At 34.6% G+C, this 27,310-nt stretch overlaps 2 protein-coding genes across 3 annotated transcripts; one reads left to right on the forward strand and one right to left on the reverse strand.

The window, feature by feature from the left end:
• Positions 1 to 1,647: 1,647 nt before the first annotated feature.
• LOC106071688 (uncharacterized) lies at positions 1,648 to 19,543 on the forward strand. 2 transcript variants are annotated; one of them, XM_013231843.2, is made up of 8 exons: positions 1,648 to 1,804; positions 5,063 to 5,159; positions 7,465 to 7,532; positions 8,186 to 8,349; positions 9,470 to 9,570; positions 10,361 to 10,522; positions 11,559 to 11,758; positions 18,504 to 19,543. In XM_013231843.2, the coding sequence occupies exons 2-8, from the start codon at positions 5,076 to 5,078 to the stop codon at positions 18,673 to 18,675; spliced, it is 951 nt and encodes a 316-aa protein (XP_013087297.2). In that variant the 5' UTR covers positions 1,648 to 1,804; positions 5,063 to 5,075; the 3' UTR covers positions 18,676 to 19,543. The 2 variants fall into 2 exon arrangements, with proteins under 2 accessions (XP_013087297.2, XP_055868825.1); XM_056012850.1 differs by lacking the exon at positions 1,648 to 1,804 and adding an exon at positions 2,049 to 2,183.
• Positions 19,544 to 23,989: 4,446 nt separating this feature from the next.
• Positions 23,990 to 27,056, reverse strand: LOC106071684 (uncharacterized). Its single transcript, XM_013231841.2, has 3 exons — positions 26,921 to 27,056; positions 25,576 to 25,716; positions 23,990 to 24,258 (listed from the first exon to the last, which is right to left on the reverse strand). Exons 2-3 carry the CDS (start codon positions 25,712 to 25,714, stop codon positions 24,062 to 24,064), a joined length of 336 nt encoding a protein of 111 aa, XP_013087295.2. The 5' UTR covers positions 25,715 to 25,716; positions 26,921 to 27,056; the 3' UTR covers positions 23,990 to 24,061.
• Positions 27,057 to 27,310: the final 254 nt, after the last annotated feature.

Here is a 27,310-nt window from a genome sequence, read left to right on the forward strand (position 1 = left end):
TTTCAATGACGGACACTAAGATGACCTCCCATTACATACGTTCTATTAAGTTATATTACCTCCGTTCTATAGGTATCGCAAATAAACTTCTGAGCCTGTACACGGCCGTCTTGCTCGCATTGACGTAATCGGGCAGGCTATACTCTATTTGCGATAAGATAGCCCCTAAGTAGAGTGACATTAGCATGCCAGTTTTCTTAGTAACCCTAGCTTCTGCAAGGCCCTTCTTTCAACTTACTGGATGTGTAATTACATTTCCAATGTTCTGTATAAGTTGATACGTGGGTATGCTTTCGCATTGGAGCTGCAGCTCACCGAGATGAAGTGGCTCCAAAACATGTCGATTCCCAGGCTGGGACCAGGTTGTTTTGGTAATGTTTATCTGAATAAAGGAGGCACGGTGGCTGAGACGTAAAGCGCTTGGCTTCCGAACCGAAGTTCCCCTTTCACACCTACATTCTACAGGGCAGATGAAGTATGGGTCATCTGTTTCTGTGGCTCACGGTTAACGAGGGTGTCATGTGGCCAGCACAATGATCATCCGCCTTTACTTTTCCCCAACTAATGTCAGGTACTTGTTAGAGCTGGGTGATTATATTATTAGGTATTTGGAGGCCTAGGGAGGAGGGGGGTTGGACCTCTTTAGGGGCCCCTGCATTTAGACATTCGACATCATGACATGAGATAATGGTGTAATATTTAATGTTAAAAAAAAATAATTTCTGACACTCATTTGGGGACCCCTTCAAATGGGGGCCTAGGGAATTTTCAAATTTGGACCTCCCTACCTCACCCTAGCTACGCCACTGTCTAATGTGCCTTTACCTATATGTGACTATCTGAGTATTTTATTAGGTTGTTAGTAGGCCTACTATGGTTCAGTGTTTATGTACACTCCTATTATTGTTATTTTACTTTAATTAGTCCTAAATTCCATAGAAAGTCACAGTGTCTCTAAATTTATTGATTTTACTAATGTTGTTACTCTTGAACTCTTGTTGAGTCTAGTCAAATGTGAATATTCGTTAGTTTTGTAGATCTAAATCTCACAGCAAGGTATTTTGTCTGCCACTAACACTGAGATCACCAAAACCAAATCGTGTACATTTCAACGCACTCGATCCAGATGAAAAGTAAAGAAAAATCTGACCATGATTTTAAACTTTTGACGCTACTTTTTGACCTAAAACTGCATTTCCTGGCGCAGGCCTACCTGTAATTGGCCTACTAATATTAATAGACTATAGGCCAAATACTGTAGACCCTGCATTTAGATATATAGTAATCTAGAATCAAGGCCTAGGCATATATACAGGTAATAATAATGAGGGTTCTCAAAATAGGTAGATAGGTAGACGAAAATAATGATGTTTGCATTTTTATTTCCAGATCTAGAAGTCTAGAAGTAGAATAGAAATATAGATCTATCACTATCCAGATCTAGATCTATTTAAAAATGAAAACAACCACAAAGATATAGGAAATTAATGTGGTTTGTCTAGATCTACATCGATGTTTAGATCTCATCAAGAATCTAGACCTAATGACCTGGTCTTATGTATAATAATATAGCCTAATATAGAGAAAAATCAATATAGTGTTTAAAAAAGTTTGGGAAACACTGCCTGACCTAGATTGATGACCATGCTAAACAAAGGCCGTATAGCAGTTTAAAATTACGATTCGGCATGCTCTTCTATAGCTACCATTCGCTTTATGTAAACAAGCAAGCGTAATCTAGGTAGTTACACTGAGCTTCAATTCTACTACAAATTTTGTATTATAAATCTAGCCTACCGCTTAGGTAAATGGAATTTCTTTACAACTTTAAGTATTGAGATTTGATTAATTTTTATAAAATTAAAATTTAAAATGTAGAATAAGTTACAATAAGTATAATAAGAATAGTATATTATTATATTATTATAGATATAGATCTAGAACTAGTATGTCACACTGTGTCACAGTATGTGGTCTATCAACTCTATGTAGATCTATGTGACGTCATTATCTATGTGAAGTATGTGCCATGAATATCATCATTCCATAGATTATAGTTTAGATCTAGACTCTATGATGTCTACTATGTCTAGAGCTAGATAGATCTAGAAATCTAGATTCTAGATTTACTTTAGATTAATCTGGAATCTAGATCTAGACCTACCGGTAAAACTGAAATCTGGGTAGGAGGCATTATTATTATTATTTATAATCTTTGTTGTTGAAGTAACATAACTGTAAATACTGTAATACTACTAATAGTAGAATCTAGTAATTATTAATAGATCTAGACTAGATTCTAGATCTATATAACATAAGATTCTACTTATCTTATCAGACGGGTTACTTCAAAAAAAGATGATTAAGTCCAAGGCGGGTAATTTCTTACAGCATATTATAATTAACCAATGACTTAAATTCTGCCAAGTCACTGGTTTTCCTGTCTAGCTCAGGCAACCCATATTCCATGCGACCATTCTCTAACGACTAATAGCACTAGGGAAGAAAAGAGTATTTGTACAAATTTGTCCCAGTCCTAGCATATAATATGGGATGAGAAATTAAATGTGCCTTTATCTTTGTGTTTTTTTTCTGAGTATTGTATTATTCGTTTGTTATGAATCTCACTGCTCTATTTTGTGTCTGTTCCAGTTTCTTAATGTTTTCTTTTGTTGAGTGGTCCCAAACAGAGGATGCATATTCTATTATTGGCCTAACCAAGGTTAAATAACATTTTAGCTTTAAATTTATGTTCTTATTTGATTTATAGAAATTTCTTTTAATAAACCCTAATGCTTTGTTTGATTTTTGTATAGTTTCATCAATATGTGGATTCCATGACAGTTTTTCATTTATTATAACACCTAGGTATTTTGCATTTTTAGTCTGTGTTACTGGTTTAGGCCTACCATGAATAAGATTCATAAGTGGAATTAATTAGTTTTAGTTTTTTTGTTACTCTTAATAACTGACATTTTTCTGGATGGAAAGACATGCTCCAATTTGATTCCCGTTTCTGTAATTCATCTAATTCTCTTTGTAAAATTTCTGTATCTTGTGCTGTTTTTATTGTTCTATATATTATGCAACCGACGTCTGTGAATAATCTGACTTTTGTTCCCGAGGTAATGCAATTTGGTAAATTGTTTATGTAAATTAAAAATAGTAGTGGACCCCAGACTGTTTACTGTTATTGGTGTTGATTTAGAGCCATTTATTATTACAGTTTGTTCTCTCCCTATCAAAAAATCTTTAATCCACTGATGTAATGGACCATCAATGCCAAAATATTTTAATTTTTTAAGCAAACTTTGGTGGTGAACTTTGTCAAAAGCTTTGGAAAAATCTAGTAAGATAGCATCTATTTGCTCTGTTATCTAAACCTTTTGAAAAATCATCAATTAGTCCTATTAGTTGTGTTTCACATGATCTATATTTCCTAAAGCCATGTTGGTATGGTGTGAGGACATTATGTTTGTCTAAGTGGTTTATGATGTTGCTACATATTATGTGTTCTAGGATTTTACATGTGATGCTGTTAAGTGATACTGGTCTGTAGTTTCCTGAGTCTGATTTTTCTCCTTATTTAAATAGAGGGGTGACATTAGCTTCTTTCCAGTCCCTTGGTACTCTGCCCTGGTTAAGAGATACCTGAAAGAGTATTTTGAACCCTGGTGCTAGCTCATCTGTAGATCTAGTAGCTGTAGAATTAAAAAAGCATTACTGTCAAGAGATGAAATCTGAGCTGCTTTGGTCATATTGTAAGAAATGTCTCACTGTGACACTCAGTGTCAAAAGTCAACCTTTAACATAGGTCATAATAAGGTCAAAGTGTCAAAAGTCAACCTTTAACATAGGTCATAATAAGGTCAAGGTACAGTGGAGGGAGCATGAAGAAAGGGTTCTCCAAAGAAAAGTTATCTGGACAATGTAAAGAAAGGACCAGTCTCTTTTGATATCCTGTTGAGAACAGCTGCTGATCAGGAAAAGTGGAGCATTTGATTGTAGGAACTAGTCTAGTACAGGCACCCCATAACATGAAAGCCAAGGGACAGATAAACATGAAATGAGAAAATACTATTTCACTGGAAGTACTTGTGACAGGAATAGTCAACAGCTTTTTATGTTAAAAATATTTTTTCAAAATTGCAATGTAGTATCTTCAGTAATTGACATATAGCCAAGTAATTTTGAACTTCATCTCTCGTGTCATTACTATCAGCATCAGTCTACCAGTTCATTTGATACAGGATAAACTTTAAAACTCTTTTTTTTTGGAAAGAGGCTGCATTTACCCAAACTGTCTGTCTCTATGTGCACTTTTTAAATGCTTTAGTACTAATATAAACAATTAGCAATCTTCTGTATTTATGAAAGACAAGGCACATATAAAGGTTCTAAGTTGGTGCAAATGATGAAAATAAATTTTTCATCCAAGCTGGACTGAAAAAAATGCATTTTAAGTCACACATCTGTCTGTGTATGAACTTGATCTTACAGGTTGATAAAAGACAAAAATTTAATTAAAAAGCTTGTCATTTTAAATTGTCCAGGTTCTGCATTGATCGCTTTGATTTTTGTTGTATTATGTCTTTGCAAAGTTATAGTTGGTACCAACATCCATAATACACATTGCTTAAACACGTCAAACTCTTTGGCAGTCTTTTGAATGAGATTAGACAACATAATCATTCAAAGTTATAGAAAATTCAAATAAATTTGTCAGTTAAATTGTTATCAATGTCTATAGACTTTAGACCTTGTGAAATAAATTGTTATCAATGTCTATAGACATTACTTAGTCAGTAATTACGTTATGGGAAGTGATGTGGAATTAATTTTAGTGATGTCCCAATGTGAAGGTTGCTAAATTTGCAATAAATTGCAAATCTGGATTCCATTAGATGAGAGTAAGGATAGTCCGTTCAGTTGGTATTGAGCAGGCTCAAAGTTTGGCTTTGGTTCTGTCATAAGTGAGGTTTGAGTTTGGCTTGGGTTTGTTTCATTTCACATCTCTAGTTAAAACTAATGAACAGTAATGGTTATAAAAAATGTATTTCAGAAAACAGTCACAGATGATGAGTCAGTTAAAACAAGTTGTTGTGCTAGATGGAGGTACCGGTACAACTCTAGCTGAAATGGGCCACACATCTATTAATGTGAGTTCTTCTTTACACTTAGATCTAGATCTGCATTCTTTCTAAAAGTTTTGTATACTGGCACAGAACCCCTACATGAATTTAAAAAGTTTAAATTCCGCAATTGGAAAATGTTTAAAAAGCTCAGCTTGATAAGAAAAAGCAAACTATTTTTGTTTTGATACATTATTGAGAGATATAGTTGTAAGTGCAGAGTTCTTCCCTTTGATAATTTTTTTTTTTAACTCTTTGGCTCCGGAATTAATTCGGAATTATTTGCCACTTTTGGACGGAATTAATTTTTCCGCCATTTCAGAGTGCGCTACTTTGCTTCGATATAACTTGTATAACTTTTTTATTTATTATTGGAAAATAATAAACTTGATATAGAATTAAAGAGAAATGGATGCTCTTTCCATTTCTTATGTTTTCTAGTTTGCAAATTATGTTGTTTTTGTAATTTTGGGTTTTGAATATAAAAATTAAAAATGAAAAACTCACCAACTGACATTGAAAATATCCATCCAAGTGCATGTTTAAATAAATTTATTGTTCAAATTGAATTGAAATAGCTTTTTTTTCTCATTTTTATCCATTTGTTTACAGAACACCACAGAAGAAACAGCAATAGATGCAAAAAATAATAAACTGGAACTAATAATCCAATGTCACTACTTTAACGAAAAAGCCCATAAAAAAAGCAACACGCTTGGAACAAAACACTTTTACCCTAAAACTAGTCCAACTGTACAGCATATATATATTTATAGTATTTTCTTCTAAAGTTCTTCATGTACTTAGTATATAAATATTCCTTCTAGTTGTGATATTCATGGAAGCAGTCAAAATGAATGTGTGGGTTCGACTCCCATCCTGCGCAAACATAAACCGTTCTCCCTGACCCAAAGTGTTTACATACTCTGTCTTTCTTTATAGTCATAGGTCTCCATTCTATGAAAATGGATCTTATTCTAGCAGGGGTGTTCCATTTAATCCTATGGTCAGCAGAGCTATTTATTTTGCTAACAAGACTATCAACAATGTGATTGTCAATGAAAAAAACATTCCATCTCAATAGATGCAGTGCTGACTAAGTCTAGGTTGACAACCCAATTTCTTGGTGGAATAAATCTGAAATTGTTCTGTTTCAGTGCCTAGATGATAGATCTAGAGATCTACATCTATCTGATTAGATTTAGATCTAGATAATGTAGAGACAGCTAAACTAGTTCTAGATCTACATTGAACATTAGCTGGGGGTGGAGCTGCTTCATCAGCTGATAAACTTCATCATTACTAGACCTAGGCTTAGGCCTAGGTCTAGACCTATAAATTAATTTACTAGATCTAGATCTATATAATTAGATTTATCAATATCACCATCAGATGAAACAAAACCACTGTCATCTGAATTCTTATACTTCTTTATCAAAGAAATATTTAGATCTACAAAGTTTATATGGCCTTGGTTGAAGCTCCATGTTAAAAAAAACACGCACACAGAAAAAATAAATGTCATCTCTTTACAAACTTCGTACAAAATAAAAACACGTTAAATGAAGGAAATTCCGGATGTTTAGCAAAGGGAAACTATTCTAGATAAACAATTAAGCAATAAAAAACAAGAATCGGAGAAATGGAAACGAAAAAAATAAATTTGAAATAGCCGATGCCCCCAGCGTTGGTCCGACTTTTTCCCCCTTTTTTAAAATCAACGCCCTGTGCGTTGGTGCGGAGCCAAAGAGTTAAAGGATTTTTTATATTTTGCTTTTTTTTTCATATTACTTAAAATTTCTCTCCTTTATCTTTCTTTATGTATTTAATTCTTAAAGAATGCTAATGAGCTCTTAAAAAATGAAAGTGTAAACCAGGAACTGATTACTGTAACAAAATTTAAATATAAAAAGCCCCAATAGAAATGTTAAGTGTTCTACCACATTTTATTTGATTAATTTGTTTTCACTAATGTAAAGTTGAAGGCTTGGGTGAAGCTTTTGGGTGGCTGCCTGATTGTGTGGTATGCGCATCAGACTATCATCATTGTTGGTCATGAGTTTGAATCCAGCCCACTGCCATGCACTGCCTTCTTGTAGGAGGTCTGGGATACGACAAATCTTCATTTCAATAGGAACTTATAAAATATTTGTACATTTCATTTGCTTGGAAAAAATGTATTGTTAAATTTGAATTTAAAAAATTGTCCCCTTTAATTAAACCACATGTTTACAAATCAACTAATTCCTCATCTAAAATTAGAGTTTCTATATTTAAATTGGGAATCATCTAAACAGAAAGGATCAGCTTCCATAACAGTTTTCATCAACAGGGTGACCCACTTTGGTCTGCGGCAGTCATTGCTACACATCCTGAAGACCTTGTGAGACTTCACAAAGAGTAAGTCGATTCCTTAAGCTTAAGTCTTGGCTGGTCATATAATTTGTGCGGTTTCAGAAGTTTGAATTCAGTCTTGGATCAACGCAGGTGCCATTTTGCAATCTTTAGTTTAGAAAAAAAGCAGTTTGCAGCCAATAGTCTCATCCACATTTTTTTAGGAACACCAGGCTAATTTAAGAATTAGAAATCAGATAAAATAAGAAGTTATTGTTTTTTTGTTTGTTTTTTTAAATTAAGAATGCTAACAGCAATGTCTTTTGCTTTCTCAAAATAAGCTAAGTAGCCTTAGAAAATTAATAGAATTATAGAATGTCTTTAAGTATTGTGGAATTTCTTTTTCTTTCTACCAAGGGTTCTCACCCAGAACTTTTAGTTTAGTAGATAAGCAGTCTAACAGACAAGGCTATTCACTTCATTATGGTCTTGGCCTTAAATAAATCTGTATTAGTGTATCTTAGTTTCTTTCATCTTATGTTTAATAAAGACCTCACTTAAAACTTTTTCTTGGTACAACTGTTTTGCCGACCAAGTGCTCTATTGCTCATTCAGGACATGCTATTAAAAAATAAAAATATCTCTTGGAATTTATAGCATGTTCATAAATTGAGATCATTGTTTCCTTCACATATGCAGTATTTCTACCATTGTTACAGGTTTTACCTTGCTGGTGCGGATGTGGTCCTCTCAGCCAGCTATCAGTCCTCTGTAGATGGTTTCAAAAAGAGGTTTGGATACACTGAAACACAGGCGGTTGACCAAATTAAGAAATCTGTTGAGCTGGTCAAATTAGCCAAGAATGAGGCAGAGATAATAACTGGTAAATGCAACATATAATTTATCTATAAATTATTGCTTATAATAATATAACTAATTTAAAACAAAAATATTCTTTAACTTAAACCAATTTATTAGAAAACTTTATGGCAAGGAAGTCTTGTATGAAAGCAACCTTTTATGTATAGTGATTGTTTGTTAACAATGGAAGCTAGATATAATAAATATAAAATAAATTGAATTACCTTTTATAATTGATCAATGTTTTTTTTTTACCTCTATCACTTTTGAAGAAACAAAACTTCATTCTCACACTAAACTTATCACTTTGGTTGGTAGAGGTTTTGAATATTCTTATTAGCAGAACTAGAGAATGAGTAAGCAGTCCAAAATTCCTCTTTGTTGTTGCCTTTAAATAAAAGATCATAAAACATGTTTCTGTCCAAGGTTTATTGAACAAGAATGACAAAACAGCTGACAAGACATTAAACACACAGACACTAAGCCAGCTTGTCACATCAGTACAAAACAGTTGACAACACATTATACACGCAGACACTATGCCAGCTTGGCACATCAGTACAAAACAGTTGACATGATAAAAATAAATATGCAACACTTTCTATCCGAAAGAGATGAAGACAATAATAAAGCACTTCTCACCTAGACTTCAGGAAAAATAATGCATATTACAAGCTGTCCCAACATGATTATCAAACAGTACAGAACAAAGCAAAATGTTCCAGAAGCTGAAAATTGGAAGTAACAAAACATGCCTTTTGGTGTGTAACCAGAGAATGATGACAATGCCTTCCAAAGTTGCATACTTTACCAAGAGGACTGGACAAATTACTGGCTCAAAACATCTTTAATAGAAGAAAAACTTTATGGAGAGCTGCTTGATCTGGAAACCACTATACAGGACTGGCAATCTGAATCCTCCAACTTGATAAAATGAAAGCAGAAGAAGATGAAGAAGCAGAACCAAATAATTTAATTACATGAGCAACCATTACAATAATGTGTTCACTTTCACTCTGACACCACTCATGCTTGACAATAATTAGACATCTAAAGAAGAAGCAATTTTTTTTTGTAATGGACATATTTACTATAAGCAGATTGGCATTTAATAAAATGAGCTTCTTTTCTCTTCATTCTAGGCAGACCTGGTTATGTTGCGGCATCTGTTGGTCCTTATGGAGCTACACTGTGCGACATGTCTGAATATACTGGAAGATACGCTGATGCTATGTCTAGGCAGGTAATCTAAGATAAACATGTAGTTTTTGGAATCCAAGAGTCCACCAATAAAACTCATCTATGTGCCAGAGCTAAAAAAAAACAAGAACGCATAATTTTTAGATGGCCATAAAGATCCAACTGTGATCTTCCACAATTTTGTAGCAGATAAGTGTAGTATCTGATGTAGTATCTGAGTCCAATACCCATTCTGTCATCTGCAGTTTGAAGATCTTACAATGAGGAACGAAACCAAATAACTTTAAAGTTCATTGTTAATTGTTAAAAGTCGAGGCATTAAGTATTGAGATTTATCAATACAATCTTTTGGCAGCTCTTACAAGTTCATTACTTAACTCAAGTTTCAGCGAAGGCTTAAAACTTTTCTTCTGAGCTTAAACATTTGTTGAATCTGGCATACAGATATGTACATTTTTTTTTCGTCAAATTTCTTAAACCTCCATATCATTGTTATCAGATGTTATCTAGTGTGAATTTTAAAAATGCAATGTTTTCTTTTCACATCTCTATAACACATTCAAAGCATCTGAAAGCTGAAAGACTTCCTTGAGATTTTTTTGTTTTAAAAGGCATGATTGGTAAAAGTTGAAGAAAATAGCATTTAGTATTACAACTTAGTATCACCGTTTAATTTAAAGTGTCAGCAGATCATTTTAATAATTTAAAATGCTGTTTATACTTTTTACTTGGAAAAAAAAACATTTGACAAAAAAATGTCCAATGACTATGGGGGTGGCGGGTGTAGAATGTTTGTCTATTAATTCCAATATAAATTCTTTTTTTAATGGCAGGAACTTCAAAGTTGGCACCTTCCAAGACTTCAGATTTTAGTGGACTCAGGTCCTGATATTCTAGCCATTGAGACCATTCCTGTCAAACATGAGGCAGAGGCCATAGTGGACAACTTGAAGCATTTCCCAACAACCAAAACATTTGTCACTTTTCAATGTAAGGTCAGTGATGTTTGCCTTGTTAAAAAAAGATAGTCAAGTTAATCTTGCAAACAAACAATTTTTTTTAAAGCCTATAATATAAATACTGTGGAATCTGGTTAATCAGACCACATGGAGACACTAGGTTTGGTTCTAATAAGTAAATTAAATTGCATAATAGGATTTTTTTGTACTTTGGGATCGGGTTTAAATAAGTGGCTGGTCTGATTAACCAGATTCGACAGTATAATTTTATAAATTTGTAAGATGTTTATACAATGAATGACTATTGTCAACAATTTAAAGTTGTAAATTTCTCAGAGAATAAATTGGAATGTTGGAGAAAGTGTTTGCCACTCTGTAAACATTTGTACATTTGGAAATATAAAGAATAAAAGTAAGTTTTTCTGTGATAAGGGACTGTAGAGTAGGATAAATACAGTCAACCTACTTCTGTGGCATGCGGATTGTGAAAATGTCAAGTAGCCAACACAAAGACAAACCACACAGATATCATATTCCTATTAGATATGGAATACAGTATCCTCGCTAATCTTCGGACTCGAAAACAAGCCTTTTTTATTTTCATTAGATATGGATAAATTCAATTGCAATCTCAAATCCTGAGTAACATGTTTTGGTAACTTCTTGGACAAAATTCATAACCTTTTTTTGCTAAGAGATTTTATATAGAAATGGATTTGACTGAAACAACAGACTTTCAGAAATACATTTTTGCATTCAAGTTTTTTTTTTTTTTTTGTTTTTTTTTTATTCCAAATGAAAAATTTAATTTTTGTTAAAATGTAAAAAAAAAATGAAAATGAATTTTACATTGTTTGTTGTACATATTTTGAATGTACTTTCATAATTGAAGATTATTACATTCTATCCTAAACATCCTGCATGTTGGTAGGGATATAGTGCGTGGGCAGGGTTCAAACCCAGGACGATCAAGACAACAGTCCAGAGCGCATATCACATGACCAGACAGCCATACACCATTAATTTTATCTGGTAGAATTTAATGCCAGGATTTTTAAATCTTTAAATACAGGACAACCAGCACACTGCTCATGGGGAGAGTATCCAGGATGCTCTAAGGTCTGTGGCTCAGTGTGACAATGTAGTGGCAGTTGGAGTCAACTGTGTGGATCCCTCCCATGTGACAACCCTGCTACAAGGCATCAGTCATCTCAATCTAAACATTCCAATTATTGTGAAACCCAATGCTAGGCCACTTGATGCCAAAAGTCGGTTAGGACATTTTTGTTTTGTTTTTTTTTAATTTTGATTTTTTTTTTTACAAAGATTACAGAAACTCACTCTGTCTATCTTTTGGTCTGTCTGTCTGGTAAAAAGTTTGTGCACATTATTTCTCCCACACCCAATCTTAGAAACAGTTAAAACTTTGCACAATTATTCATTGACATAGACAAGACATGAATCAGATTAAAAAATTAAAAATTAGTCCATTAATTATGAGTAATTAATTATTTTGGTTGATACCAACAAGGAAAGTTAATCCTTCAATATTCACAGATATGACTAAAAATGTAGAGTTTTGTCACCATAAATAATTGAACACCTTATTTCTCCCACACCCGTTGTAGTTTCTGGTTGAAACTTTATACAATTATTTATTGTAGCTAACAAAATATCAATCAATTAAAAAAAAAACACAATTATTATTGGTAATTAATTATTTTGTTTGATATTCAATAAGGAAAATATGTTCTAGATTATTGAAAAATTATAATTGTATGTGCAGAGTTCTTTTCCCTAGATAAGCTTTATTTTTTAAAAAAGGCTTTGTTATTATTTTGCTTGTCTTCAGTTTAAGACAAAAGTTCAGAAACATTGGGTATAAATAATGTTACATGTTTCTGCAGCCATAGTTGACTAAGATACACTGGGTCCAGTACATTAATTTACTATTACTTTATCTCTTCATAATAATGATGTCCAAGTTAAAGTTCCTGATCATCTAAAGGAGGGTTTGTACCTAAGCAGCGGAGTGTCCTAATTATCCAGATGTCACTGTCACAACATGCATGATGCAAGATGTCACGATGTGTTGTGTGCCGGGGATTTTACTTGAATTAAAATAGTTGAATAAATGACGATCTAGGAATGCAAATAAGAGATTCTTTGTAAAAACACAACTCTGGAACTTTATTTAAATATGAAACGTAAGTACAGCTTATGTACAAATTATAGATCAATCAACACAAAATATCACAAAGGCTTTTAAAACAGAGCTCTTAGAAGACCGACTGACTACTATGAAAATATTTTATCGACTGGCGTTCTCTCTACTCTCGCCAATTCTCTGGCGCTAACTCTTTAAAAAAAATGTCTTTGTTTAATTTCAAATCAGCCAATAGATTTAAAACTTCATAATCACGTCTTGGGAAAAACCTGAGGTGCTGTCAAGGGTCTAAATTTGTGGGGTAATTCCTGAGGCTCAGTCAAGGGTTTATATTTCTTTTAAATGTGAAATGTACAAACAATTTTATAATGGCATCTGTGACATATTACCCCCCCCCTCCATTTAGCATTTGTATGGTAATAGAAATGCTCATATGTATTAAAAATATTTAAATATACACAAAATACCATACATGAAATTATAGAAAAATGGTTGAGGTAACATATGACAATGCTCTGAAAAATAAAGTCAACTTGGAGATAACAATAAAAAATGTAAATGCAGTGTCAGGTATATTGATGACTTAGAACACCTGTTTCACTATTCAAGTGGTTATGAAAATGAGACAATATCAAAAGTTGTACAAAGCATAATACTTGAATAAATTAAATCTTGAATTGAATGAGTTACTTCTCTTCATGGTGCTTCATGATAAAATTAAAATATGACATTATAACTCATTTGGTTAGTACTAATGTGAAAAATGTGTACATGGAAAAATATATTGCATATGAAAAAATTGAAATAGAAAAAATAATTGTGATAGTACATGACAATCTTCTGGATAATGATACTAAATGTTAAAAATTAAGATGTCTGATGCATGTCATATGCAAAGATGCTGAAACATAATAAACAAAGTATCTTGAATGAGTGACCTTCCTCAGTGGGTTGCTTGGTGCTGAAATAAATAGGACATAATCTGATATAGAACTCCTGTGAAAAATGAGTAGACAAATTAATTAATTAATTAATTATAACTGGATAATGTTCTTCCTTGACGAGTATGAATGATAATGGATCAAGTGACACTACATATGCTATAGTACATATGTAAAGTAGAAATGTTAAGTTCGGAACCCTTCTGAATTGCCGTCATGGATGTGCATGTGCGTTTTCTAAACTTGAAGAAAAGGTCTTTCAGTTTATGATGCTGTTGTCTCCATGTCATATTGATCTCACAAATAATGTCTGATTGAACCGCGTTTGAGTTTGGGGAAAATAAGAACTGTCCGAAACCAAAACTCAATTTTCTGGTTGATTAACTTTGACGCTGTAGAACAATGGTAGCAGAATGCTTTGCGTTATAATGTTCAATAGAGCAATGTTGAAGAAGTTCATTTGTTCCTTTCTGAAGAAAAGTTGCCCCTTGAGTGGACGGAGGATGAAACTTGGTGTTGTCAATGTTGTTGCTCTCTGAGTTGCTTTCAAATTGCAGGACTGAAAATGTTTCAGAAACACTGGTAAAGAAATCTGCATGGTCTGGAAACACTTTAATGTTCTTCACTGTTTGTAGTGCTATGTCATTCAGAGTGATGACCTTTGGACTGTCAATTTGATTTGATGCTGGTAATGAAACATCTATCTCAGGAATGAGTGTTGATGACGTTTCTTCTTCTTCTCCAGGAATAGGTGCTAAAATTGGACAAAATTCAACTTCCGCTTTGATGTCTTCATCATCTGTTTCATGGTAATGTTCAAACATATGAACATGAAATACTCTGGTAACCTTGTTGACATTGATTTCATAAAGCAGGTTGGAAATCCTTCTGATGATGTGGAAAGGACCTTGCCATTTGTAAAACAGTTTGTTACTGAAATCTGGTAACAGTAATTTGACTTTATCTCCTTGATCAAACTGTCTTGATTTCATGTGTTCATGTACTATTCTTTGACTTTCAATATTCTTTGTTGTAATGGCTTCGTTAGTTGACTCACATTCTTTCAAATGAGGAATACTTGTATGAGTGATAGAGTCAGATTGAACAGTTTCACTTTTGTCTGGTATAGCCAAAGTTGATTGAAGATAAGTATCTGCTTCTGGTTCTGGTTCATGAGACTTGTCTTGATTGTAGCAAAAATGTTCAATGCATATCATAGTATTTGATGCAGATGCAGTCTTATTCAAGTCTTGATGTATGAAGTCATCATCAGTGGTTAGGGATGGGAAAGTACTTGGTAGGGATGGGCTTGTATTGTCAGGTAGGGATGGACATGTAGTGGGTAGGGATGGACATGTAGTAGGCAGTGATGTCCCTGTAGATTTACTTGAGTCATGATGCATAGATTCATTGTTGTCAATTCTGGCTTTGTAGTCTGGTTCATTCTTTGTTTTAGTTATGTTGCTTTTCTTTTGAGTTTGTTTCTTCTCACAATAATCATGTTGACAATGTGAACAATTATTAATGTATTTCTTGACATCTTTGGTCAAGCTAGGCCAATAATATTCTTTGGCTATTCTCTTCTTAGTACTTGTTACACTCATATGTATGGTGTCATAAAATTCATGCTTTGCTTTAATAATTTGTTTTCTGTACTTCTTTGGTACATATATTTGTTCAATGACATTGTACTTGTGGAAAGTAATCTTCTTGAGAAATCCATCTTCGAGATATGCTGTACGCTTTCTTAATTGAGCTTTCTGGTATATTCTTGTTAATGTTGCATCATTCTTTTGTTCAGCTTTGAATTCGGCATTTTTCAATTCTAATAATTCTCGTTGTAATTCTTCTTGCCGTCTTTTGTCATCTTCTCTGTCTATCTCAGCTAATTTATTATCAAACCATCTTTCTCGTTCATGTGAAGGAATATTGAGTTTTTCTGCTAAAGCTATGGCTTCACCTATTATGTCTGTTGTTGAAGTCATGTTACAATGTTCTTTTGCTTGATATTCTCTTTGTTTTTCTGCTTCTTTTTGACGTATCTTTGTTTGATATTCTTTTTCTTCCTGTCGATGAACCCATTCATCTGGTTTAGGTACTTGTTTTTCTTTAGCTATGTCAAATAATTCTAACCCTCTTTGTGTTCTTGTCTTTGGAGACATGTTGAAAAATATACCAACTTGGAATGTAGAAATATAGTAACGTTTTGAATATAACAAATCAATGTTAGTTATGCCGTAACTGGCTATGAAGTAGAACTTTGTTTTACAGTAGAAGTACTACTGGAGTCGTATGATTGAATATATAGATCTATTGAGCCGAGTACTTTTTACTGGTTTAACAGTTGGTTAAATCTGGTCTTCTGTTTACTTTGTGCCAGACAAATGATTATTTACTGGTCTTCTTTATAATGACTATAATGCCAGTTATTTGCTTTACTGGTCTTTTATATTGCCAGTTATTTGCTTTACTGGTCTTTTATATTGCCAGTTATTTGCTTTACTGGTCTTTTTTATAATGCCAGTTATTTGATTTACTGGTCTTTTAATAATGCCAGTTATTATGTATATTGGTCTTATTCCTTTTGCCAATTACATATAATAAGATTTCGTGAGTTAGACGTAACTCTAACGAAAATCTTTATAAAAGAATTATCGATAACCAACTGACCTGTTAAACACAGAAATTCTGCCCTCCGTTAAATAAGAATGAAGTTCCTTTGAAGAGTTTAGAAATTGGTCCTAGATCTTGAATAAATTTCGTTAAAAGTTGTCCATAAACTTTTATTAGTCGGAGAGTGCCAAATATGTCACAACATGCATGATGCAAGATGTCACGATGTGTTGTGATGCCGGGGATTTTACTTGAATTAAAATAGTTGAATAAATGACGATCTAGGAATGCAAATAAGAGATTCTTTGTAAAAACACAACTCTGGAACTTTATTTAAATATGAAACGTAAGTACAGCTTATGTACAAATTATAGATCAATCAACACAAAATATCACAAAGGCTTTTAAAACAGAGCTCTTAGAAGACCGACTGACTACTATGAAAATATTTTATCGACTGGCGTTCTCTCTACTCTCGCCAATTCTCTGGCGCTAACTCTTTAAAAAAAATGTCTTTGTTTAATTTCAAATCAGCCAATAGATTTAAAACTTCATAATCACGTCTTGGGAAAAACCTGAGGTGCTGTCAAGGGTCTAAATTTGTGGGGTAATTCCTGAGGCTCAGTCAAGGGTTTATATTTCTTTTAAATGTGAAATGTACAAACAATTTTATAATGGCATCTGTGACAGTCACATTCTAGATGTATTCAAAATGCGAACTAGCCAGTGAGACTTGTGCAGGGCTGAAATGATTGAGCTAGAAAAGTTTGGGTAGATCAGACATTGTTGGTTTCAGCAGGGACCTTGTTTCTGTAGGGTTTTAAAAGTGGTAAAAATGAATATGAGTTTCAACAAAACACTAACTTGTTAGGTCTAGCCTATCACTGGAAGACTTCAGGTCTAGCTTGCTTACAATGCAGTGCATTTAATTATTTGTTTAGTATAGATAAATAAAAATATTGTCAAAACAGTCCCATATGTGAAAGATAAAAGAATGATATGAATTTATCATCCAATGAACTTAGAATGTGTAGGTAAATGTTTTGTTAAAGCTAGTCTTACTTACTTAGACTTAAGTCCTCCTGCGCCGTTCGGCAAATTGTGCGGCAAACTATCTCCATAAAGATCTGTCATTGGCAATGTCTGAAGCCTCCTCCCAGCTGGTGTCCACTGTTCTGAGGTCCTCCATGGAGGTGTGGCACCAAGTTATACGAGGACGTCCCTGTTTGCGCTTTCCTTGTATTGGCCTCCGTGTTAAAGATAGTCACTACAAGTAAAAATAAGTTTCAAAATAGTAAGAAAAGTCTACTTTAACATTGATTAAGTAATTCATTTGATAAAAATCAAAAGATAAATAAAGCTGTGAAAGGAAGGACTTAACGTGCTGAAAAACTATTTTAGAAATGTTAATTACATTATTCATAGACTTCATAAGTCTTAATCACTCATACATATTTACACAAAAACTAACAGTACTTGATTGCTAACCATTGAGTGAAAGAATAAAGTACATGATAAACACAGCAATATGGTCTGGATAAAGTTTTGTTTGAAACTTTTAAGTATCACATTAATTTAGTATTATGTAGACTATTATAGACTTTAATGTTAATAAACAAAATTACAGCTTTAAATAAGCTTGGGCTTCCGAAAAGGTGTGTTGACCTCGTTCAGTCAAGAAGTGACTATGATTCATCTTATAGGTAGATGAAAGCTTGGGCACTAACTGTCCTCAAAAAGATGTCACTTACCCATTAGTTCTATTGCATCTAAAGGAACGTCAAGTACCTGATACAGCCTGGAGTCAGCAGCATTGCAGGTTCTGTCAGAAGTTTGGATTTAGAGTTTTTTCTTTTCCTAGATGGGTAGCTAGTCAAGGCAAATGAGTTCCTTCCTTCCCTAGAAGGCTGACAGGTTCAGGTGCCAGTTGCTCAGTTTTGCATCTTCTCTAAATCCAATATCTGGGCCACACGTGAAAGCCAGGAGTTAGACCAGTTGTAGGAAGCTATTTGAAACGCTTGCCATTGGAAGCATTTTATAGATAGTGAAGTGCTTATATCCATTATCAATTGTGGCAAGTTTTGTTTAAAACAAATATACATTTACAGTTAAATGGTGAAAAAATTGTCTTAAAGAAAGAAACACCCATCCTGTTTTTCATACAGTCTCTACATTTCCTCTAAATGTTTCCCAATGTCTCTACTGACTATGTATACCTTTGCTCAACATCTGTCTCATTAGATCATTATGTTTTTAATTTATTTGTTATTAATATATTTTTTAAAAATCTGGGCAGATCTAGAATTCAATACAGAATATCTGACCACGTTCTTGAGTGGTTGAAGTCTGGCGCCAGCTGGATAGGAGGATGCTGTTATGTATCACCATCTGAGATAGCAGAAATAAGAGAAACTCTGGCCCATGAACCAAGTGTCAAGTTTCTTGATAAGGGAGATAACTTCATTTAAACTCGGCCTATTTCAGATATTCATCAATGCCCTTTTTTTTATTTATCAAATCCCAGAATGAGCTTTAAAAGTTGTGCATTTCTTGAATATTTTGTAGTACTATTTTTTTTCACAATGTTGATTTGTTTAAAAATGTTATAGAAATATAAACAGAAAATTCTAATTTATTCATCCCTACATTTGAATATGAAACAAGCAGATCTTACATCATTAGCATGTGATTTATATTCAGATTTATTCATTCCAAATACATTATTCTTCACATTATTTAATCTTTGTAATGATTTTGTAGGGCACAGTAGCTGAGTGGCAAAGCACTTGGTTTCCAAAGTAAAGAGTCTCGATTTCAAATCTCATTGAATGCTGGGATTTAGAACTTCTGGGTTATTTAGATGCCCCTAAGTATAGGTATTTAACCATAGGTTGGGGAAAGTTAAGGGCTGTTGGTCATTGTGCTGGCCACATAATGCCTTTGTTCACCCTCAGCTATAGAAAGTACATCATCTGTCCCTATAGATCACAAGGTCCAAAAGGGAGGGGGTAGGTACTTTACTTTTTACTTAATAGTTTGTTAGATAGATTGTTGTCATTAAAAGTAGTCATTATGAACCTAAGTTTAAGTATAAATATAAATTTAAAAGCCCTGTTTGGGCACATCTTGACCAAAGAAATATTTTTTAATGTAGATCATTTTTATATATGTCATTTAATATTTGTACTTCTATTTTTGTAAGATATAGCTATAGTTTTAATGTATTAAAAAAAAAAGTTACATTCACAATATTTAAAATTTCTCTTTTGTTTTCCTGTCACCTGTGATATTTTAAATATATTTGAAGTGACATAATAAACTTACTCATGCAAAGTAGCTATGCTGTTAATTATTTTTTTAAAATCAACTTAAGTTAAATTTTTGTTTTTTCATTTTTCAAATTATATTTTGAAATAAATAATTTTTGTTTAGAAGCCTAGGTGCCTAGGCAAGAATAGATTTTGAATTAACAACTTAATCAGTTATCAATTTTAATGATCAAGTTCTTTGAAAATTCTCTATAAGATTGTACTGATGTGTGCCTGAATGGCATACACTGTTTGGCTATCTTACTAAGGAGGGCTTGGGTTTGAGTCCTGATGTACACACAGTTGGAATTTAAATTTTAACTAAACGTTTGCTGGATACCTAAACTAAATGCCTGGCAAATAGCGTCTCCCAGGTTACAATGTCCACAACAGATCTTGTACCAGAGTGCACTGTCCACTATAGATCTTGTACCAGAGTGCACTGTCCACTATAGATCTTGTACCAGAGTGCACTGTCCACTATAGATCTTGTACCAGAGTGCACTGAACATGCAATAGGAGCATAGCAGGAGGATTTGCAAAGCAATATTAAAAATAATCAGTGGTTAGAATTATGCTTTTACACTTTTAGTCTCTGCTGTAGTTTTTTATTGCTTAAGAGTGAGCTTATTAGCCATATGTGTACCCAGGTAGGTACCTATCGATCATCGAGTAATACTAATACTTCCTGACAGAGAATGGGCTCGGTATATAAATCTTAACCCATCTCCCGAATTTCTTATAAGGGGAATGAGTTTGGGTTTTGTGTATCAGACACCAATTTTCTGTTCTTAGTTGGCAGACTATCGCAAGAAATGCTAATTTAACAAAAAAAGCAGGGCTTAATGCTGGAGTTAATATTAGGCTAATCTGTCACATTTGCAGCGCAACGTGACACACCAATCACAACCACATTTGGTCGGAAGGCATTTTTGTTTCTTAATTTTTATTTGATTTTGTCTTGCATAAATTGAATAAAAGTGCGTTTCGGTTTTGAGAGAATTGCTGCAATATTGATTTTTTGTCGCTACTCGTAAGAGAAAAGCTGGTATTATTTTTGTGTAGTCTGTCTGTCCGTCTGTTTAGATCTTAAAAACAAGAGTGATGGGAGGCAATCATGTTACAAATAAACATTTATGTATGGAGGGAGATAGGTTGTGTTTGTTGGTAGGTTGTAGTTCCTAGCTTCTGTCAAAACCTGTCTGCCTACTTGTATTACGAACCCTTGCCGAGCCACCTCTGAGTTTGTGTGATAACAAAAACTCTTTTTGTAATTTTTTTTAAAAATCAATATAGTGTTTATAGACCCTATTTATGATTCAAGAAAGAGAAGACTATATATATATATATATATATATATAATTCAGTGGTGTAGCAAGGTACCCGCGGACCCGGGTTCAAGTACATCTTGGTGGGCCCCCCTCCAACCAATAAGACAAATTTAGTGTGTGACAAAAAATGAGTAATCTAAATGTAAAGACATTCCAATGTAGAGATCGTACCTTTTTTAAAAAAATAAGTAATTATGTCATAATGTTTGATTCAGTTTGGACTGCATATAAGTAATAATGTCTTAAAAGTCAATGTTTTTACATCTTCTAAATAGAGTTAAACGACTTAAATGAACAAACAAATGTTCTTCCTAAGTTGTGGGCTCCAATTGGCCATGAGTAATGGGCCCAAGCGTATTGAACTCTTTCGCGCCATGGTTGCTTCGCCACAGCTATGGGCTCCGATTGGTCGTGGGCCCGGTTTTATTGAACCTCTTCGTGCCATGGATGCTACGCCACTGACTAGTTGGTGACGTAGGTCTCTAGGATCCGTGCAGTTCTGGAATCACACAGGTTAAAGAAAACACTTTATAATATTATTATTATTACTTTTTTTTTTTTACATATTATAGTCCCCACTGTCGTATGAAACGTAGGCCACTTGATATATTAATAAACATCAACTTACTTCTTTTTAAAATATTTACAATGTTGGTGGTTAACGCCTAGTTCTAGATCAATATATCAATGCAGCCTATCGATTTCAAATACAAATTTGTGTCCGAAGTGTGAGACAAGAATTGATACAACTATTGACTCTTGTGTTTCTTGACTTTATCGTCATCTCTGATATTAGCTTTAGACATTAGTATTTATTTTTTTTTAAGTAGTGAGAACCTTTTTAGCCATCGAAAGTTGGCATCAGTTCTTGATAGAAAACACTAATTCTCATTGTCACTCTTGTAGGTTAGACTTTCAAACTGATAACAAACAAACAAAAAAAAAAACACTTCGAATGGATGGTTTTGAGGTCATACGATGAGAATGAGTGGGCATTTGTATCGTATTAATTTCAAAATCAACCAATGCAAGAAAAGAAAGAAACAAACAAACAAAGAAACTTCGAATGGATGGTTTTGAGGTCATACGATGAGAATGAGTGGGCATTGGCATCGTATTGGTTTCAAAATCAACCACCGCAAGAAAAAAAAAACTTCGAATGGATGGTTTTGAGGTCATACGACGAGAATGTATGGGCAATGGCATCGTATTGGTTTCAAAATCAACCACCGCTGGAATCCGCTGTCGGAATAATTTAAATCGGCACTCGCTGAACCTCCAAGAAAACATTTAACATCTAAATTTCATTTGTCCTTGACAAAATTGATTAGTATAAGCATCGAACCCTGGACTTGTGTGTTATTAGCGAGACGCTCAACAACCAGTCATTCAAATATGTGCAGTATTTTATTTTGAAATAAAAGATTCAGTCTTTAGTCTTTTATAATACCGAGATCTGCATGTGTCTAAAATGTTGTTTCTGGAATCTATATTTTATTTCATTTCTCTTCTGAAACAAATTGTCAAATCTGATAGTGATTTTGCAGATTTTCACTTTATGGCCTCATGACCAATCTATCTGCTGTCTCGCGCCCCCGCCCCATCCCACCCCCGAGGTGATGTCAGTGAGAAGGTTCAGGAGCTTAGCGTGTAGGACAAAAGGTTGGTTGCCACTTAAAGCTAACGAGTTCCTCCTGCCCGATGGAGAAGGAAAACTCGGAATTCAAACCTCTGCTGCCTCTAGATAAATATGATTTTTAGATCAAGAAATATTTGATATGAGATACAGACACCGTTTTGTCAGCGCTACTTTGGTATGTAACCTAATTTCAGTAATGTGTGCTTCTTAAAACAAGATTAATTCTAGGCAGCGCTATTTATTATTCCAGTCTATCTTTGTTCGTCCATCCTCGGTATGAGCATGAAAAGAAACACATAATGTTGTTGTCTCTTTGTTTAAAGTCTGAAAATATAAAATCATAGGGGAGGTAATGTTCACGTCGGATCTATTCAGACAAGAGTTAGCAGGCAGGATCTTATGCTTTGATTGTAAGCTATCGCAGCAGGGCCGGATTTAAGAGAGGGCAGAATAGAGACGCTTTGAGTAGAAGACTCGACGACCATTTTCCCTGTAAATAAACGTGTAGACGATTTACTAAAGCGATATCCAGTTCTTTTAAGAGCATCTGAAAAGCTGTGCGGACTGCATGTGTGGTATAACTCTTAATTGGAACTTAATAATTTTTCAAATGTGATAGCAATCTGGGTGATAGCACACAAATTAGAGACTGAATTAGACATAGCTTAAGGGACCATAAAGACAGGCTCGAGGTAAATGGGAGATGGCATAAACACGGCTTGGTGTTGGACCGAATTGATGTTGGAAATCAAGTGCCAGTGCTTCTTGTGACTGAATTAGAGACAGTATTATAAGCGCACATTCTTAAAAGCATGGGATAAAACGATATTATTAATCAGTTGTGGGCCCCTATTGGTCGTGGGCCAGGGTTCATTGAACCCCTTGGCGCCACGGATGCTGCGCCACTGATATATATATATATATATATATATATATATATATATATATATATATATATTGTTGTAACTGCGCTCCAGAGCCACACTGATTATGCGCATCAGAGCGCCATTCAACACAAGTAGGAGAAGACATGTTTAGACAGGAATAAGGACTGTTGTAGATCCGGCTAAAGTGATGGAAGTCTAAGCTGTCTTGACTCGAGAGGACGTCATTTGTGCTATCTATGAACTGTGGACCTGGGGCTGCACTGGGAAGTGTGTCAGTGGTCTGTATTGAGTTAGGTAGGAAAGGACTGGTGTCACTTGATATAAGACACTCTGGGACTAATAGCTGAAGTCCATGCCTGTTTGTAAATGTAAATAAATACCGAGTTTATTGTTACCTCCTGACTTCCGTTGAGTGCTTACCTTAGAGTTACAACAATATATGTATATATATATTTAGTATCAGCAGATATTATAAGTCACATTCGTAATGTCCTCCAATCATTAATAAAAGCAAAATATCATCAAAATGTAAAATGTATCTTCAAGTTATAATATAGCAAGACAAAAAAACAGCGTAATAAACAAACAACAGAGGTTATTTAGGTAGAAATGCAACATTTGTTTTAGTGTGATCATGTTTTATTGATATAAAAACACGCTAAGGCCATGAATGATTCATCTCTCAAAACCTAGGCCTGGGCTACTCTCACTCCACCTCTACCTCTAAGGAAACGAGGGTTGATTTTTTTGACGGATGGCTCAGAGCCACCCCGGAGCCTGTCATTGTAGATGTCAGAAGTGATTTTCATGTGGGCCATCTGTTTGCGATTTCTGGTAAACGTTGGTGTCTCCACGTCGTCGCCCATGGTTGTTTTCTGAGGGAATACTGAAACCAGACGACAAGAGGTCAAAGTCAAATACTGAAGCAGACGACAAGAGGTCAAAGTATTTTAAATATAATAATAATATTAATTTCATTTAGGTAGCGCTGGTAACAAACAGAATGTATGCTCAAAGTTGTATAACATAGCAGACATAGTTACGAGAGTTTAAATGACCAACTATCTAAAATGTTTTCAAAATCCTGAATGAAGTGAAGCATGTTCCAAACCTTTGGTCCATGCACCGAAAAAGCCCGGACACAACCGAAACTTTAGAAGAAGAAACCTGGCACAACTAGAAGCGTCGATTCCATGGAGCACAGGTTTCTCTGATGGACATTCAGAGTGATTAGTAAAATCAGGTACAAGTACACCTTTCATTTTTACTACATGTGAAACTAATTTGCCTTTGCATTATCTTGATTATATTTTTAAATTAAAATCTGAAGCTTCTGGCAATAAGTTGTGGAAATAGTATGCCCACTCCTTTAGTGACGAGTCAGTTACACAGATCGGGTCTCAAACAAGGAAATCCTATGTTTGGGAGTCAAACACTTAGTGAGGTTGTGACAGAGCGTCGCATGATGTTTGCGGGACATGTTCTACGTCAAAATGAATTACGCACACCAAGAGTTGCGATAACATGGAAGCCAATACGAGGAAAGCGCAAACAGGCACGTGCTCGTATTAGTTGGCGACACACCTTCATGAAGGACCTCAGAACAGTGGACACCAGGTGGGAGGAGGCTTCAGACATTGCCAACGACAGATCTTTATGGAGACAGCTTGCTGCCCAATGCGCCGAACGGCGCCGGAGGACCTAAGTAAGTAAGTAAGTAAGTAAGTAAGTAATTAAGTGACGAACATTTGTGGTAAGAGAAAAGTCGAAAAGTCCCGCTCGACGAGGTGATAAGGAAGCGGGCAAGGTATGATTCAACAAGACGGACGTTAGAAACACATTATAAGACGCAAAATATCAATGGAGTTTCCTCCTCATCATCTGTCCTTTGTGTTTCTCACGGAACATCGGACCTCAGTTAAAACACGCCCCTCTCCACGGTCTCTTGCTAGACTTTTAATTGCTTCCCAGCTCTTTCTTGTCTTCTCGGCTTCATCTAGTGCACTGATCGCCATGTTCTTTTTTTTTTTTTGGTCGTCCTCTGCGTCTTGTGCCATGAGAATTTCAATCTAAGGTGTGTCTAACACTGTAGTTGGAGATTGATTGAACATTGTTCGGATTTAAAAAAAAAAAAGGAATTGGGGGGGGGGGTATGTCGACACCTAGAAGTGAATATTAAAAATACACAAGAATATTTTTATACCTGTTTCTGTGATGTCAAAATCCCCGCCATTATCGTCAATACCCTGGTCAATGAACCAATCAGGAGATGAGGTTGCTGAGGTCATGCAGAGGCAGGTCATAATGAAGGCTGCAAAAAGGCACGCTGTCACGCAATTCATGTCTGCAATGAAACAAGAAACTTACTATGAGGTTGACAGACATTGCTGAGATAAAAGAGAACGAAGTAGCCTAGATGTTCTTCGCCCTCTTTTAGATTTACGGTAAACTTCGATACTGAAAGAAGAATAGGAATACAGTCAGACCAATGACAGCAAGTCCATGTTCCAAACGTAAGCATTAACAGTACGTCAAAGTTTAGGGGGGGGGGGGAACCCTCGGTGCAGGACCATTCGTTATAGAAGACCTCATCACTGACCTGCAACGTCACAACCTGTGGGCTGTTTAGCTATGCTCCACTTGTCTATACTTCCTTGTTTCCTACACCGGATACACCAAGAAGCTAGCTAGTTATAGATTTGTCTCCATTAAGTAAATATATCCACACAACGTTACAATGAGAACATCAAATGTACTAAAGTAAATTAAAGCTTTCTTGATTAAAAGTAGAGACATATATATATATATATATATATATATATATATATATATATATATATATATATATATATATCACGGGCGGACTGGGAATAAAAACCGCCCCGGGCATTGCTATACCATGAACTGAATATTATATAACCAATTCTAGGTCTTCCTGTCTTAAAAATCATTATGATAGGCTAAGTTTGATAATTTTTCGATAGCTATACATATCCATACGGTGAACACTATTTCCTTATAAGGAATATGGGTCTTTTGCTTTTTAATCACTAAGTAGGCTATGTAGGCCCTAAAAAGATGAAGCCTACTAGATCTAGTAGCACTATCTACGGATGTAGACGTTTACATTATTTCGGAAAATGTGTTAGATTGAATTAAAAGGCTCTAGTAAAGTCTGTAAAAAAATTTTTTTTTTAATACTGATACGTCACTCAGAGGGCCCCTTTTGTAAGAGAACAGTATATAATAAACCTTTAACAATTTAATACGTGCCTAAGTGGCATCCATGAGGTTCTTATCTTATAAAATACAGACGTGACTTCAAAAAGAAGATGATTAGCCTACAGTGGTCCTACCGGCCTATTTGGGTACCGGCACACCACTATACATACATATTATGAACTAGATCTACCGAGTTGTATGGCATTTGTCTTACGTATACATATAGAAATACATGAATAAATAATTTACTATTGTAGTCATAAAAGGTCTAGTCTCTAGTAAAGTATGGCACTTGTTAAAATATACAACAACAAGCAATCACTTACTTTCTTGGGTTTCAAGTTTCAGAACTAAAAGTGACAAGTTTTACTGAGAGATGAGGTATTTGTGCTAGCAGGCACTGGCCCTTATATACTCGTCTCTTCCTAGGACATTGACAGTGTCAGATTTGGATAATCCGTGTTCGCCCTCCCCCTTTCTTAAAAAATCTTCTTCAATTACAAATAATTGTTTTGTTGCCCCCCCCCCCTTTTTTTTTTTATTTTTCTCTTTCCTAGAGCTAAATGCACATGCATGCCCCCCCCCCACTCACACACCCATTATACATAACCATGTCAGTTTTCTTTCTTGAAATAGGATTCATTTAGGATGGCTGCTTGGTCATGTGGGATGCGCTCTGGGCTGTTGTCTAGATGGACCGGAGTTCAAACCACTGG

The sequence above is a fragment of the Biomphalaria glabrata genome, chromosome 15, assembly GCF_947242115.1.
Source record: "Biomphalaria glabrata chromosome 15, xgBioGlab47.1, whole genome shotgun sequence".
NCBI classification, from domain to species: Eukaryota; Metazoa; Mollusca; class Gastropoda; family Planorbidae; genus Biomphalaria; species Biomphalaria glabrata.